The following is a 15,127-nucleotide window of genomic DNA, read 5'->3' as shown; positions in this document are numbered from 1 at the left end:
TCTGAAGAGGCTTCTAATTTAAAACTGCTGCTTTGTGACAGTCTTATGACTGTTATGACACATTAACAGCTCAATTTCTGGACAGCAAAGATAATATTCACAAGGCCCCACGTCTACAATGCCCCCCTGCAGAGCAGGGAGATGGAAGGAGAGTTTCAAAATTATTTAAAGCTCATTGAACTGCAACACAAAGGGGAATGTCGGGCTCGCCAAGTCCTTTTAGAAACCCTTTCTGGCAGTGGAGGGCATTGTAAGGCTGTAGGTAGAAGTGTTTCAATTTTAAAAATGTCAAGATGATGTATTTTTCCCATTCAAAATAATCATTTTGTTTAGAATAGTCCAAACAATTTGCTTGTTGTGCAATTAATATTAATACCTCTAGAACTTAGTCATATTTTGTTGTTTTGCGAACACAAACTGCAATGTATTTTATTGAGATTTAAAGTGACTGGCACATGCAATGTTCACACTGTAATAATCAATTTTCAGGTGTTTCTGGATGGCGTTCTGTAAAATATGAAAAAGTGCTAAGTGTATAATTTCCTTTGCAAAACATACTGTCACAGTCAGCTGATTAATCTATACACTTTACTTTACATCTGTGCACTTTTTTTTTCATGCCGGAATATCCTGCTTGAGTGAAATCGAAGGACTTAATCCAGTTTATCGATGGTGGGACAGACTAATGCATCTCCTGTTGCACTGCAGCGGTGCAGAAATGGCACTTCAGGACTTTGGAAATTCAATAAGCAGAACCCTGCCAGGGCTTATTCTTTTTTGAATTATTCATGCAATTAGCCTGTTGACGGTTTCACTCACAGACTTTCCTACAGACATGATCCTACGACAAACAACAGGAGAATATGATGCCATGATTATAAATAGACTCTTATTTTAAAGAGGGGAACGGTTTGAGGAATGGTGTCCTGCAGGAAGCTGCAGTGGCAATCAAAGTAAAGAGAAAGCGACATGAAGTGATCTCTGATGGATGGTTTCTGACTGCCGCATGTCATTTGATCCCATCTGTGCCCAACCACAGAACCTTAAGGCGATGCGAGGCTTCTGGCCCTTTAAAAGCCGAGCCCCGCAGCTCTGAAGGAGCTCCATATGGCTTCCCCGCTTCGTTTGTGAGCAGCCGGGCCGTCATGTTGGAGGGAGGAGCTCGCCTCAAACGCACCAGATAAAGCCCCGTATCGCGTCTCAGCGTGGAGGCGCTCACTTCACTATATTTCACCGGCGGCCGCAGGCTCAGCCGAGCCGAAAGAAGAGCGCGGGGAGGCGCGTGACGCCGAAACGGCTACCCTCGCCAGCGCACGCTCGCCGTTGTTCCAGCAGCTGAGTGAAAGAACTGTAGCTTCCCGACCCGGCTGCTGCGGTTGCCTGCGTCTTCGCAGAAACGCACGGACTCCCGTGTTTTGATGGGAATAAAATCCACGAAGCCGAAGCGCGTGCGGGGGTGAATGAGCGGAGATCACGACGCTTCGAGATGACAAAGCCAGGCGGGCGGGGAGGAGAGGAAGAAGAAGAAGGAGCGGGTGGGATCCCCCTCTCCCTCCTCTGCCACTTTTCTGGATTTTCTCTGTCTGCATGTGCGCTCGGTGTCCACACGAGCAGCTGATAAAAAGCAGACTAACCCGCAGTGTTTGTTCGCCTTTTGTGCATCACTCAGCATATTCATTATTACACGCGGGGGGTCCCCGTGGGCGTTGGGAAGCGCGCGCGCTCGCGCGCACTTGATAGACAATTACACAGAGAAGGGAAACGTCACCGAATCGACCCGAACCGCTTCAGCAGACCTCAGCATACAGGAGCCGTCCTCTGGTTGTTATTGGTCGCTGTTGATCTGTCAAAACCACGTCTCCACGTCTATATGTGTGTGTGTGTATCTCTGCCACCCTTCCCCTGTCTCTGTCTCTCCATCTCCCACTCGGACTCACTCAGCCTCACCTCTCTCCCATCAATCCAACGGCGCAGGACCTTCTGGCTCGTCCGCCGGGTACCGCAAGGCGGATGACGAGATGTCCGGGACCACTTCCCAGGCGGATCCCGTGGACGCCACTGCGCGGACTGTGATCCTCAACGGGACCCAAAGCACCAAGTTCTGCGACAACCACGTGAGGTAGGCTTACAACTCAACTGCTGTGATGCTTGATTTCTGCTCTGACATGTATTATTTATCAGTTATTTAAGTTAGGAAGTTCTTTAAAGGTTTCAAAAATCATGATTTGTGACACAAAGCCGCATTATTACTGAACTGGAAACAAAAACTAGTTTGAATTTAATCAGTGAAACTAATCTGACAATTTTATTAGGGTTGAAATCTCACAAGTCTACCAGCTAAGTGAAAATTGATTACTTTTATATTTTTAGAGATTTAGTGTAGAAGGACAAAATTCTTAATTTGAAATGAAACCAAATGTCTCTTGGAGATAAAAATCTGAAAATCTGGGATGATCTTGCCTGCAGCTGTACTGGGTCAATAGTACTTAAATCCACCTTTCACTGCAGTTAAAGCTGCATATTTTTTGGATATACCTCTACAACTTTTGCACATCTGGCTTCTGAAATCTCCACTTTGCAACATTGCTCAAGTTCAGTCAAATCAGGATAAGCACATATGTGAACATCGATTTTCAAGGTTGCCACAGATTCTTAGTCTGAACTTTAGCTCAAACCAGCTTTCTTCCTAAGGAAAATCATTCTCACTCTATGATCCTGCCACCATCATGTTTTACTTTGGGGATTCGGTGTACAAATTAAAATGTATTTGGCTGACAAGTGTGCCACATGCTCAGAGGTCAAGCAGTGAGGTTATTGTCTGAGTTTTAGCAGAAGATGAGCTATTTATGTCTTCACCGTCTCTGTGTGCCCTTCTTCCTATTAAGTTGCTCATGAAAAAAGGCTACAGGCATACACAAACTTACAAAATGTAATTACTCGACTAAATTGGTTAAATTCTTACAAGTTATAAAAGAAAACGCTCACAGATTAATCTATTTTTTTTCATTTTTTATAGCAAGCGGAAGAAATGCTAAATATTTAAAGCAGGATTTCACAGAAACGTTGACCTTTTCAAAAAGCACACTTTAAACACAACATATTGTTTCTGCAGAGTAAATATTCAGGCTGTTAATGTCTTAAATGACAAGTTTGATCCATACAAAAAGTGTCAATGTTATTTGTTTGCTTTAGTGAGCAGTATGGATGAGCAGCATTTCACAGACGTGGACTCAGAAGGAATTTCATCTAGTCGTACAAACGTTATTTTTTCTGAGGAACGCACCAGAGATCAGTGGTTGAATCCCAGCTGCAAGAGGCTTTAAACCTTGTCTTTCAGAGAGATAATGACTCTAAATGATCCACAAACCATGACAGATTCCAACAAGAATGTTGAAAATGCATTAAAGATTATATACAGAGCAGAAGACTTCATTTTTTGGCTTGTGCATAACTGAATCAGGTGCTATTATTTAAATATTTCCTCATAGAATTAACATTAGTGCCTTTGTTACGCTAACAGTGGGATGCAAACATAATTTCTTGCTCCAACATAGAAACTTTATTAATATGAGTCTTTTGAAAGTTTTTAGCTCCCACTAAGTTAAGATTTTCATTTGCGGTGCATTCTATGTAGATATATCATCCTTAAAACAGAAACTACTTAGAAAAGAGAAAAGCTAATGGCAGTTTGGACAACCGTTTTCAGGATGTTATTAAAATATAGTTCATAATTTTGTTCAAATTAATATATCAAACGATTTGTAGGCAAGTCAGTTTAATATCTAATACAATCCAAAATTCAATTTTATAGTGTATGTGTTAATTCTTTGACCTTTTGATGCTTTGTTTGGCTAATAGATGGTCCATCAGAGCTGATATTTGCTTAGCAGGTTTTAAATCCACAGCGAGTGGAGTTGAAGGACAACTACCGTGTTTCGCCTGTGTGTCAAGTAGACTTTGAACCTTCGATATATGTTTTTTGTTTTCTCTTAAAATTATTTCTCTTACTAAAATAGTGATCATTCCCTGAGTTTCTACAAATTCTCATAAATTTTCACCTGAAAATTTCTCTCTCTTGTTAGTGATTATTTACCGTCTTCCTAAAAGGGTGATGCTAACGTGCTTGAGTGGTGGAAAAAGAGCTTGGCTGAACAAGATGACATGTCACAGTGTTGCCCAATCAATATGTCCGCATTAATATTTGATGCTGCTTGGTAAATTAAACCCCAATTACACGTTTCACATAAATTTACACAAAGCTCCTCAGGGTGGGTGTGTTTCTGCTGAGGGGAAACTGTGGTTAATTATTTTTGCATGACTGATGTTACTGAGAATAAAACCTGTCTCCTGTGCCTCCTCCACGTCAAACGCTTTTGGTGTGATTTATTTAGACGTGACCTTCTGAGTTTATCACAGCTTTGGTGCGACAAAAGTAAACTCCAATGCAGATCTTTGCACCTTTTCTCTCACATGTACTCCCATATCTTTAGGGAAATATGTTGTTTTGTTTTAGTGTCGTTTTCCCTCGTGTCTTTTCCTGCAGTTTTGTTGTTTGTCTGCAGTTTGTAGAGCTACTTTTCTATTGCGTGTCTGAAAGGGGTTGTTTTCTGCTTGTATTGTGAGGTTTTAGAATGAGTGTTCCTGCTAGATTGAATTTCACTTTGAAAAAAATAAACATTTCACCTAATGAGATTAATGTGGGTGCCATTCGGCCATCTGATTGGATGCGCTTGGGCGCTCTTCTTCTCCTCCGTGCAGATTGGATGTACGGGAGCACTCTTGCTCCAGAGGCAAAAAGCCTTTTATATCCTTGTATTCCTGTAACTCTTTAGTTTGTGTTTTAAAAGTCCAACAGCATTATTGATTTTTCTTTCTGAGAGCAAAGCTTTGCAGCTCTTATCTGTTCACTCCACTGTCCTCCTCTCCACTTCCAGGCTTCAGGACACAGCAAGATCATTTTAGAATAAAGAAGTGCTGAAAAATTAGTTTTTGCCTTTTGAAGGTTTCTTCTGGTCTTGCCTTTTTTATGTCACCCCTAAAGGTTTTCAGATCAAACAGTTTTAATGTTGGACATAACTTGAGGAGAAATAAATGAGCAGTTTTTAACATTTTTTACATAATTTGAGAACGGTTATCCAAGCAACAAAGTTAGCCTGACGACCTGCCTCAACTACAGCAAGTACCAGAATCAACTCCCACACCATAACACTTCCACCACATTGTCTGACTGTAGATGTATATATTTTTAATGCTATCTTAACTTAAAGAAATTGGACTTTTGTTGCTTATGTCCACAGAATATTTTCCAAAGTCTTCAACATGTTTTATTGGTGAATAGTTGACCTTTTTCCCTGGTTATTTTATCACTGGCCTTAACTTGGTCAGTGAGAAACTGATAAACATCATCCACGTCATTTATGAGCTCCTGGAGGAGTTGCTGAGGACCTCTCGGTTAGTATTGGTTTGCCGACCACTCCTGGAAAGTTCACAATCGTTGCATGTTTTCTCCAGTTGTCGATAATAATGATCCTCTGGAGTCCCAAAGCCGTTGAAATGGCTTTGTAATCTTTACCCTATGGACTGATGTAAATGCCTTTACTTCCCATCTGTTCTTGAAGTTCTATAAATTGGGACATGGTGACTTTTTCAGATAGTTTTATTGTTGTAAGACAGCTTCAGCTTAATAATTTTATGGTTGTGCAGCTCTAGCATTTATCTTAATTAAGAAACTTCTTCGGTATTAACTTCTGGCTATTTTTGTCTAGTATTAAAATTTTGATCAATGATCTTTTATTTGTTTATTTATTTTTTATTTGAGCCAAAGGAAGGGGCAAATACTTTTTGACTGCACTGGACTTTGAATGCTGTTTTCTATAAAAACAGTCCAAAGCTGCACAGCTGCAGGACGGCATCACCCCTGCTGCCAACAGCTGCTCACGCTTCTAGCAATGTACACTACAAAAACTAACACATGCAGGTGCTTTTTCTCCATTTTTCCCTTTTTTTTTTGATTCAATGGGAATGCATGCGTTTCTGTTGCTGGAGTGCCGTATCTCTTGTCTTTAATTAGATTGGGGTGTGTAGTATCACCAGCTCGGAGGTATCTGTCTCCTCAGGTCAGGATCCTGTGTGTCAGTGTTACTGGTCAACAGTTGTTGCTCCCATGTTTTTTTCCATGTAACATCCTGCTCCTTGTATTTTGTGTCTGTAAGAATGAGGCAGATCTAGAGGGGGCAGTGGTCCGGGTTACGGGTTTATCTCCTAGATGATCCTGAACTGGTCTGTGGCAGTTGATGCATGCACACTCGTAGCACTCACACACAGAAACATCACAATCCATTAAAGGAAGCTTATTGCAGAAGCCTTTTCTCTTCACTTAGGCGAAAGAGGGAAAAACCCCCCCAGAAAACAAGGCCTTAACTTGAAGGTTGACTTTATTTTTAGCTTCTATAAAAGCACTTACTGTAGCCAATGGCTAAATCAAGGCTAATCAATACAGCTGTGTGATCAACTGACAGATAAATTGGGGCTGCCAAGGTTTCTTGCACCTATTTTCTGACATTCTCGGTCTCAATTTAGTGCATTGCACTAAATATCTTGATCTATTTATAAGCATGATGTGTGTGCAGCCTTTAGTGGCTCAGGTTTTCCTTACCTGAGCACAATTGGGAGTTTATAGTCCAAATGGTGTTTTTGTTTTGTTCATCCTCGAAAGTAAGTGATGCCCCAGAGAATTATAGGTTAAGATCTCATTATTGATATTTATTAATCTATTATTTATTGAGCTTTAGTTGCTAATGCATTACATGACCTTTTTTTCTTGTTTATCTAAACGCATTATCTGTTGTTTCCATTTTCCTCAAACAGCACCACGAAGTATGGCATTCTCACATTTCTGCCCCGGTTCCTCTATGAGCAGATCAGACGGGCGGCCAACGCCTTCTTCCTGTTCATCGCACTTATGCAGGTAAACACTAAAGCTGGTTCTGGTCAGGGCTGGGCCTGATTCTTTGTCTTTTAGTTTATAAATGGACCAGTCAGAAATCTTGTGGAAAATTTCTGATTTATCTTTTTTTTTTTTTTTGGCTGCAGTCAATCTCTGATCTACAAATAAAATTTTTTTGGTAAAAAGTACAACAAAATAAATTTTGTTCTGAGATTCTGTAAATGTAACGGAGTTGGTAATACTTCCACTATTACCCTATACCAGAGATATCACTACTTTGAGTTGACATTAGCGTTAAAAGGAAAATAAAACTTCCAAGTAGTGCAAGCTAACAGCCAGTCATTAATACATGAATGACTTATGCTGTTCAAAACTGAAAATGTGTATCAGTGGGACACATTGTGGTGCTGGTGAGTGTTAAGTCTACAATTTCACAATGAAACATCAACTGTGATGGTTCCAAACCATTACAATCATTTAAAAGTCCAGTAACTTCTACGACTAATAGAATTGGACTCACAATGTCACTGGATGTAGAGTGCACCAGGTTTTACAAAGTTTAGCTTCATGGATCTTATGGAGATGTTGATTAAAGCTCTCTTGCTCCTTAACTTGTTATCCAGCAAACTTTACCAAGACTATCTGTGACTTTTTCCACAGACTTGTTGTAGACTTGGACTTAGTCTCCAGACCAAATGATCTAAATGTACCTTTGATCTAAAGTATATTTAGATCAAACTCCTGTTCCATCAGAATGTGGACGCCAAGATATAAATTTAAATATCTGAGAATTTAAGTATATGAGAATGACGTTTTATAACCCAGAATGCTTTCACTGAAACATTCAGCCCTGTCTGTTTAAGCCCATTTTTTGTTGTATTTGTATGTGCAATATTGATCATTAACGAGGGTAAAAATCATCCTAAGCAAATGATTAGATTGTGTTTTAAGATGTTTCGGGGAAAAAAAAAAGTCAAAATAAAGTAAATGTAAGAGCAAAAATTTGCATTATTCTGTTTATCTATATTTAATATGCTCAGACATTTCAAGATTTCATTACTTTTCCATGGATCCATTACATTCTCATAAACATTATCTATACAAACATCTTGAAAGTAAAAATAAATGTTTCCTAGATTTTTTTAATGGACAAGCTGATAAATTTTTGTTCAGAAACACTTGGCAATCTACTTATCAAAGATAAGTTCTTCTATAGTTCTTCTATGCTGCACATCAGCACATGCGTAAGTATAGATTTGGTTTCTTTCCCATCAGCAAATCCCTGATGTATCACCGACTGGTCGCTACACCACTCTGGTGCCGCTCATCTTCATTCTCACTGTGGCGGGAATTAAAGAAATCATAGAGGATTATGTGAGTAGCTCAGCAGGGACTTGGTCAAGACTTGCAGTGTTGCTCCTAGAGCAAGTTTTTAATGCTTTATTATAAATATTTATGTTTTTATTCTACTTTCTTCTTACCCTGTTGCAGAAAAGACACAAAGCCGATAACACGGTGAACAAGAAGAAGACGACAGGTATATTGAGCGATTTAAAAAAAAGAAAAAAAAGAAAAGAAAACATTTTCCCCATGAGCATGCACGTCCATTTGCCTGTCTGGGTTTTGTTTTCCTTTCATGGTTGGATGAATGGCCCTTGTCTGTTGGTCATTATAGCATTAGAGGGCACTCAGGCCAAGACAAAAAAAAAAAAAAAGCCAAAGGTTTAGAGGCCATGAATACTGCATGAGAGCCACTGCACCAGTTGACTGATGGCTGTGTTGTCCTTGTCTCTCAGTGCTGCGGAACGGAGCTTGGCAGACGATCATCTGGAAGCAGGTATCGTTATCATCACAAACACGGCTTCTGCCGTCTCATTTATCATGCTGGTGATTTCTTGTTCACTTCATCGCATCATAATGGCAGAAATTATGAAAAAAAAAATTACTATAAATTAATTCAAGGTGTCTAAAGTTAAATCTTTTGGGAATACAACAACTGTTGGGTAAGAAGAAAAATGTTGACAGTCCCAAAAATAAATTCATCCTGAATTTGAAACCTGAGAAAAAATCCTAAATGAGTCATTATTTGGACTGAACACCCAGTCAACCCAATCTGACAGAAAATCAAAATTTTTCCATGATGGTCACAACTCCCTCAAGGATTTGTTTCTTTCATTAAAAATGCCAGAATTTTTTTCTTTTACTCTATTATCACAAACTGAAACCTGGAGTTTGCAAATGTTACTGAGGTTGAGTTAACCCAGGTCTGTAGATAAGGAATGATCAAATAGCTCCCTTCTCCTTTACTTCAATGTGATTCAGGAAAAGAGTATGTGCTTTCTATTTGGAATAGGGGAAGCATTAAGTATTAACAGCTCAAAAATGTGAGAAGAAGTGTGGAAAGAAATAATTATGTAAAAATTAACCTATTTCTGAATAAGCTTTCCCTCTACAAATATATATACTCCATTTAAACGTTCAGTTTTTTGCAACACTTCAGTGTTTTTAAGCTTTGCTGTAGCTATTAAGCGTGGAGAGTGCTGCATTTCCCTGAGTTGTACAAGAACGGTAATTAATGCGTAACTGAAATGAAAGCCAGCTCATTGAGATAATGAAACGTATAATCAGAGTTGGAGAAGAAATGTACCAAATCAAGAGCAGCTACGCAGTTGAGCTTAGTTAATAGAAGCAAGTTCCCAAATGTTCTGTTGTCACAATGCAGTGTGGACTTGTTTTCCTAAGATTTGGGCTCCTTATTGAATGTCCTCATTAACTGGGCCCAGCTGTGCTCAACCTCGCTCCATTAGGTTGAATCAAGTCAGATCCGGGTTCTTGTTACAGCGTGTTGGTGACGAGCTTGTTTATCAGCATTTAAGCTTCAATGTGTCTGGACAGGTAAGGGAATTTTGTTCCAGCTGTCATCCAGGCTCATTAAAGTTTACTTCTGAAATAAGTTTTGTCTAAAGTGTCATAGTTTGTGTGAAAGTTCTCTGAATCTCTGACTGTGAGAACCGAGTGTGCTTACATTTTGGAGATCCATTACATTCCTTTCAAAAAGGATAAACAACCTATAGGACAGTAGTTTCTCTTGTGCGTAGTGATACTGTGTATAAACTTTCCACGCCCTTGGTTTTTTTTTGTTGCTGTCCTTTGGATCATACTAAAGACAGAGAAGTTAATATTAGTTTTCCTTTTGTAATTTTGAAACATTACATTGCTTTCAGTTTTGTTTCAAAGCTTCTTGCCTGTAATGAATGATTCTCTACTTATTATGGTTACAGGCATGGCTGCACCATGCTTGACTGATTTAAATAAAAGTAACAACTTTTGCTTTCTGAACCATGCCTCTCCTTTTCTTTCAAGCTGTTATGTTTCTGTATTCTGAATTTGTTGCAACCTGGCCAGGACATGGCGCACTGCTGTGCTCGCTGTTGTCTTATCACAAGTCCTTTCCCTCTGATGACTGCTTTCTTTGTAATCACTGATTAACTTCCCTCTTCTTTTTTTTTCCTCCTCTTTTCACCTGCCCATGCCCCCACTCAAACTCTTGTTCCTCTCGCTCATTCTGTCGCTCCTCTGCATTCTGGCCACCAGGTGGCAGTAGGGGACATAGTGAAGGTGACCAATGGCCAGCATCTTCCAGCTGACATGGTTATAGTGTCCTCCAGGTCAGACTCCGTTTTGTGTGTGTGTGTCTTACAAAATTGTTTGATCAATGTCAGAACATGTTTTTCTAAATGTGACGCTGGCAAGCCTTTTTACTTAATTGGGTTTGAATTAACTTTTTGCTGACTGAGTGGTGTTGAATGATTTAAATAACTCCACATGATTTTAACTGAATTTTAAACAAACCAATTAAATTAACTGCCAACAACTTATCTAGTGTAATTACTTTTGTCATTTTAACTTTGCTGCCATTCCTCCAGCGAGCCACAAGCCATGTGCTACATTGAGACCTCAAACCTGGACGGAGAAACCAACCTGAAGATCAGACAGGTACAATAATCTGTGTTTAGCAGAATTTATTTGGGTTTTGGTCTACACCGGTTTAACTATAGGTTTAAAACCTTTCTCCTCATTTTTAGAATAAATTGCTTTAGAAACCATTGTTTCCCTACGCATTGATGAGTTTCTACTCAGTATAAAAAAGTTTGATTTAAAATAAATGCATAAAAAAAATAAAAAATTCCAGCTCTGGAACGATTTGGAAAAAGAATAGTGGGGGAAAAATATTTCCAAACATTATTACTTTTTCCCATCCATCAATCCATTTATTCGCTCATCCATAAATCTTAATTTATCTATCCACTGGTCTGTGTTTCCTTCCATCTACTGTTCAGTGAGGATTGACAACTGATAGCTTCAGTCCAGGAAAAAGTGTTGATTTTTTAAAATGAAAATATGTAGGAACTTCTGTCTTGATTGTATAGTGAAAATCTTTTGTACTTGGGCTTATTTCTGCAAGTACACATTTAAAATGGACCAAGGAATGTGGAAAATGTTTTTATTTTTCCAGGAACTTTACATGATCAACTTTTCCTCAAATTTCTTTGGACTGTTTTGCGTGTTTATAAATCTTCCACTTCGTTGTTTTTTCTTTACATTCAGGGTCTTCCCCTGACTGCCGGTTTTCAGACCCTGGATGACTTGATGGCATTGTCAGGTCATTTGGAGTGCGAAGGCCCCAACAGACACCTATATGACTTCACCGGCACGCTGCGCCTGGTGAACCAGAAGTGAGACATACACAACTTTTAGCGAAAGTTGTATTGCAAAAAGCTATGGATAATTTCTTTCTTTTGTATTTTTTATTGATTTATTTAAAAAAAAAAAAACTGGTTAAATAAATTTTTAAATGATAGATGTGTAAAATGTGTATGAAACTAGTTGTGTAACAATGGCTGTTCAGAGTTAGAAATTTGGATCCTTCAAGGGAACTGAAATTCTGAGAATCCAAACATCTGGTGTAAGACAAGCAGAGCCATAAAAGAAGCCAATATAATTCCTAAATGCTATAAATTTCCACTCATGGGCAAAATCTCCATTTGCTTTAACTCAGTCCAGCTCCTCTGGGTCCAGACCAGGTGCTGCTGCGTGGAGCTCAGCTCAGGAACACACAGTGGGTTGTGGGAATCGTCGTCTACACTGGCCATGACTCTAAACTAATGCAGGTAGCTCAAACCTCTAAGCTTTGAAAAGCCAAGAAACGTATTGTTTCTACGTTGAAAATTGACACAATATTTAAAGACTTTAACAAAGAGTTTTCATTTACTCTTATACTTAAAATTAACAAATTTGTTTTATAATGCATCCATCTCTTTAGTAATAATTCGACAATACTCATTTATTTAGTAAACAGAGAAGTTTAGCTGGATTTTTCTGCCTCATAGATTACTTTATTACTCCTCTGGTTTCTTCACCGTTCAGAACTCCACCAAGGTGCCACTGAAGCGCTCGAACGTGGAGCGGGTGACCAACATGCAGATCCTGGTCCTGTTCGGTATCCTGCTGGTCATGGCGCTGGTCAGCTCGGTGGGCGCCGCCATCTGGAATAGGGAACACACTGACGAGGCCTGCTGGTATCTGTCACGGGCCGGTGAGAGCACATGCATATTCACCTTGCAAGCTGTTAGGTTTAGTGCATGAAAAACCACAGAAATGCACATGATTTACTTTAAATTGATTTTTTTCCCCCCCTCCAGGTGACATATCTCTTAACTTTGCATACAACCTGCTGACATTCATAATCCTCTACAACAACCTGATCCCCATCAGCCTGTTAGTTACCCTGGAGGTGGTGAAGTTCACACAAGCCCTCTTCATCAACTGGGTATGAATCATATTTTATTTAATAATCGATTAATTCTGCTAAAATCAAAATCTTCAATGTAATTTAGCGGGATTTTATTTGCTACACCAGGCGTCAAGCATATAAGCCATTTTGCTTTCAGGACAACCAAAGCTGCAAATGTCCCAAAACGTTTTGAAAAAGACAACTTTAGAAAATCTCTTATTTTTAAAGAACCAGCATTTTACTTCTATTGAGTAAAATAAACATAAACACAAGTACTTTTAGTGTCATTCTTTGTGAAAATTCAGTGCTAGTATTGAAAAAAAAATACTAAAAATTATTAAATACCTACATATTGTTGCAAGAAAGTTGAGTTAATTCTGCATAATTTTTAGCTAAAGTTTTAAAGAGCCATTGTGGAAAGTCCAAAGAGCCACTTCGGAGCAGCAGGTTGCAGTCTCCTGTTACGTTCCTGCTATATTATTATCTTCTCAGGACGTTGAGATGTACTACTCGGAGACGGACACGCCGGCCATGGCGCGAACATCCAATCTCAATGAAGAACTGGGCCAGGTCAGTTGCCCATCCTCAACAACTGGCTTCTGACCTAAGAGTGGCACAATTAAGCCATCTCTGTTTCTTCCAGGTGAAATACCTCTTTTCTGACAAGACAGGAACGCTCACGTGTAACATCATGCACTTTAAGAAGTGTACCATTGCAGGAATCACATACGGGTCAGTCATCCTTTATTTAAACACCTCTTTTACATCCCGAGTTTACTTGTAAAACGAGGATCCTGATAAGAGAATATGAGCTCAGAATGCTGCTAAACACGCTTCTGCTGTTTCAGCCGCTTCATTATGTAGCAGGCTAACTCAATTAAGGTTGAGCTGATTGTACTTTTGCATGTTTAATCAAAGAAACTAATCAGCTAATCAACTGTTTTCAACCTGATTCCCTTCACGATTCAACATCGTTCATTACTGCAGCCACTTCCCTGATCTTGACTGTGATCGTTCAATGGAGGACTTCAGGTGAGTTACTTCCATTCAAGCTTCCCAATTCTGTTTTGCACCTCTAGTGAATGATTAACTGTGTGCCTGCTTGCTTCAAATACAGCATTAAACAATACCTTTTAATTTATGAATTCATTAGTTTCTGTCTAATCACTGAAACATGTTTTTGACTCTCAGCAACCTGCCGTCCAGCAGCCATAACTCCACAGAGTTTGACGACCCGAGTCTCATTCAAAACATTGAAAAGAATCATGTAGGTGTCCTAAATGTTTTTCCTGTGTTTTCGATTCAATCTAAATTAGAAGGGTACAGTGAATGTTTTTATTGTATCTACTCTTTTGCATGTTTTTAGCCAACATCACCTCAGATCTGCGAGTTTCTGACCATGATGGCGGTGTGCCACACTGTCGTACCGGAGAGGGAGGATGACCAGATAATTTACCAGGCCTCATCACCGGACGAAGGAGCGCTGGTCAAAGCTGCCAAAGGACTCGGCTTCGTCTTCACAGCCAGGACCCCTCATTCAGTCATCATCGATGCTGTAAGCTTGTGTGGTAAATCTGAGCTGGGATTTTGGTTAGAAATTCACAACAGGACATGGCAAGGTAATCTCATTAGATGAGGGAAAAACTGGACGTTTTGGAGGACTTGCAAAATGTTGTATGTGGCAGAAAACCAACACCGAATATTACCCTTCTACACAATATCCGATTTAGAGTTAGAAAATTCAACGAATTTTCAAAGCTAGCAAACTTTACTTGCAAATTTAATGGGATTAAACAAAAACAGACCTGAAATTCTAAGTACTAAAGATTACGGCTTAGCAGGAATTTCACTTATCCTTGATAATATATGTTATTTATCTAAACCTCCACCAAAACAAATTTCATGTGAGTAAAGTTGTTTAAACCAGTTTCACCAAAAATCTAAAATGCAATTGTATTATTATTTTTTTTCCTTTTTTGGTATAAGTTAACAAGCTTTCTGTGTTTCAGAGAGGAAAGGAAATGACCTATGAACTTCTGAACGTACTGGAGTTCTCCAGGTAATCCTCCCTGAAATGTCCTTGTCCCCAAATAATTGTGTTGTGACATTCCATCAAAACTACACCTACCTCTTCCACAGTAATCGCAAACGCATGTCCGTGGTGGTGAGGACGCCCACTGGGAAGCTGCGGCTTTACTGCAAAGGAGCTGTAAGTTTAGCAGATTGTTATCATTCTGACAGTAATCTTGAATTTAGGTTAAAATTTCAATTCGTTTTTTCAGGATAATGTCATCTTTGAACGACTAACAGAAGCATCTCAGTATAAAGATCTAACCATCGCTCATCTGGAGCAGTTTGCTACTGAAGGTATTACTTACCTACTGGAA

At 39.3% G+C, this 15,127-nt stretch overlaps 1 protein-coding gene across 1 annotated transcript in view; it reads left to right on the top strand.

The window, feature by feature from the left end:
- Nucleotides 1-15,127, top strand: part of atp8a2 (ATPase phospholipid transporting 8A2) — a 61,526-nt gene that overhangs the window by 8,643 nt on the left and 37,756 nt on the right. The window contains exons 3-21 of the mRNA XM_055037877.1: nucleotides 1,942-2,119; nucleotides 6,868-6,967; nucleotides 8,222-8,320; nucleotides 8,438-8,483; nucleotides 8,743-8,783; nucleotides 10,541-10,614; nucleotides 10,873-10,942; nucleotides 11,555-11,682; nucleotides 12,006-12,117; nucleotides 12,374-12,542; nucleotides 12,649-12,776; nucleotides 13,233-13,310; nucleotides 13,384-13,472; nucleotides 13,728-13,772; nucleotides 13,932-14,007; nucleotides 14,107-14,295; nucleotides 14,750-14,799; nucleotides 14,880-14,949; nucleotides 15,023-15,107. Of these exons, the coding sequence (XP_054893852.1) occupies nucleotides 1,942-2,119; nucleotides 6,868-6,967; nucleotides 8,222-8,320; nucleotides 8,438-8,483; nucleotides 8,743-8,783; nucleotides 10,541-10,614; nucleotides 10,873-10,942; nucleotides 11,555-11,682; nucleotides 12,006-12,117; nucleotides 12,374-12,542; nucleotides 12,649-12,776; nucleotides 13,233-13,310; nucleotides 13,384-13,472; nucleotides 13,728-13,772; nucleotides 13,932-14,007; nucleotides 14,107-14,295; nucleotides 14,750-14,799; nucleotides 14,880-14,949; nucleotides 15,023-15,107 (1,827 nt within the window). The remainder of the gene's footprint in view (nucleotides 1-1,941; nucleotides 2,120-6,867; nucleotides 6,968-8,221; nucleotides 8,321-8,437; nucleotides 8,484-8,742; nucleotides 8,784-10,540; nucleotides 10,615-10,872; nucleotides 10,943-11,554; nucleotides 11,683-12,005; nucleotides 12,118-12,373; nucleotides 12,543-12,648; nucleotides 12,777-13,232; nucleotides 13,311-13,383; nucleotides 13,473-13,727; nucleotides 13,773-13,931; nucleotides 14,008-14,106; nucleotides 14,296-14,749; nucleotides 14,800-14,879; nucleotides 14,950-15,022; nucleotides 15,108-15,127) is intronic.

This window comes from Poeciliopsis prolifica, unplaced genomic scaffold, assembly GCF_027474105.1.
Source record: "Poeciliopsis prolifica strain line A6 unplaced genomic scaffold, Auburn_PproV2 SCAFFOLD012, whole genome shotgun sequence".
In the NCBI taxonomy this organism is placed as follows: Eukaryota; Metazoa; Chordata; class Actinopteri; order Cyprinodontiformes; family Poeciliidae; genus Poeciliopsis; species Poeciliopsis prolifica.
The sequence above is the reverse complement of the archived record's forward strand: the minus strand, read 5'-3'. Positions and strand labels throughout refer to the sequence as shown.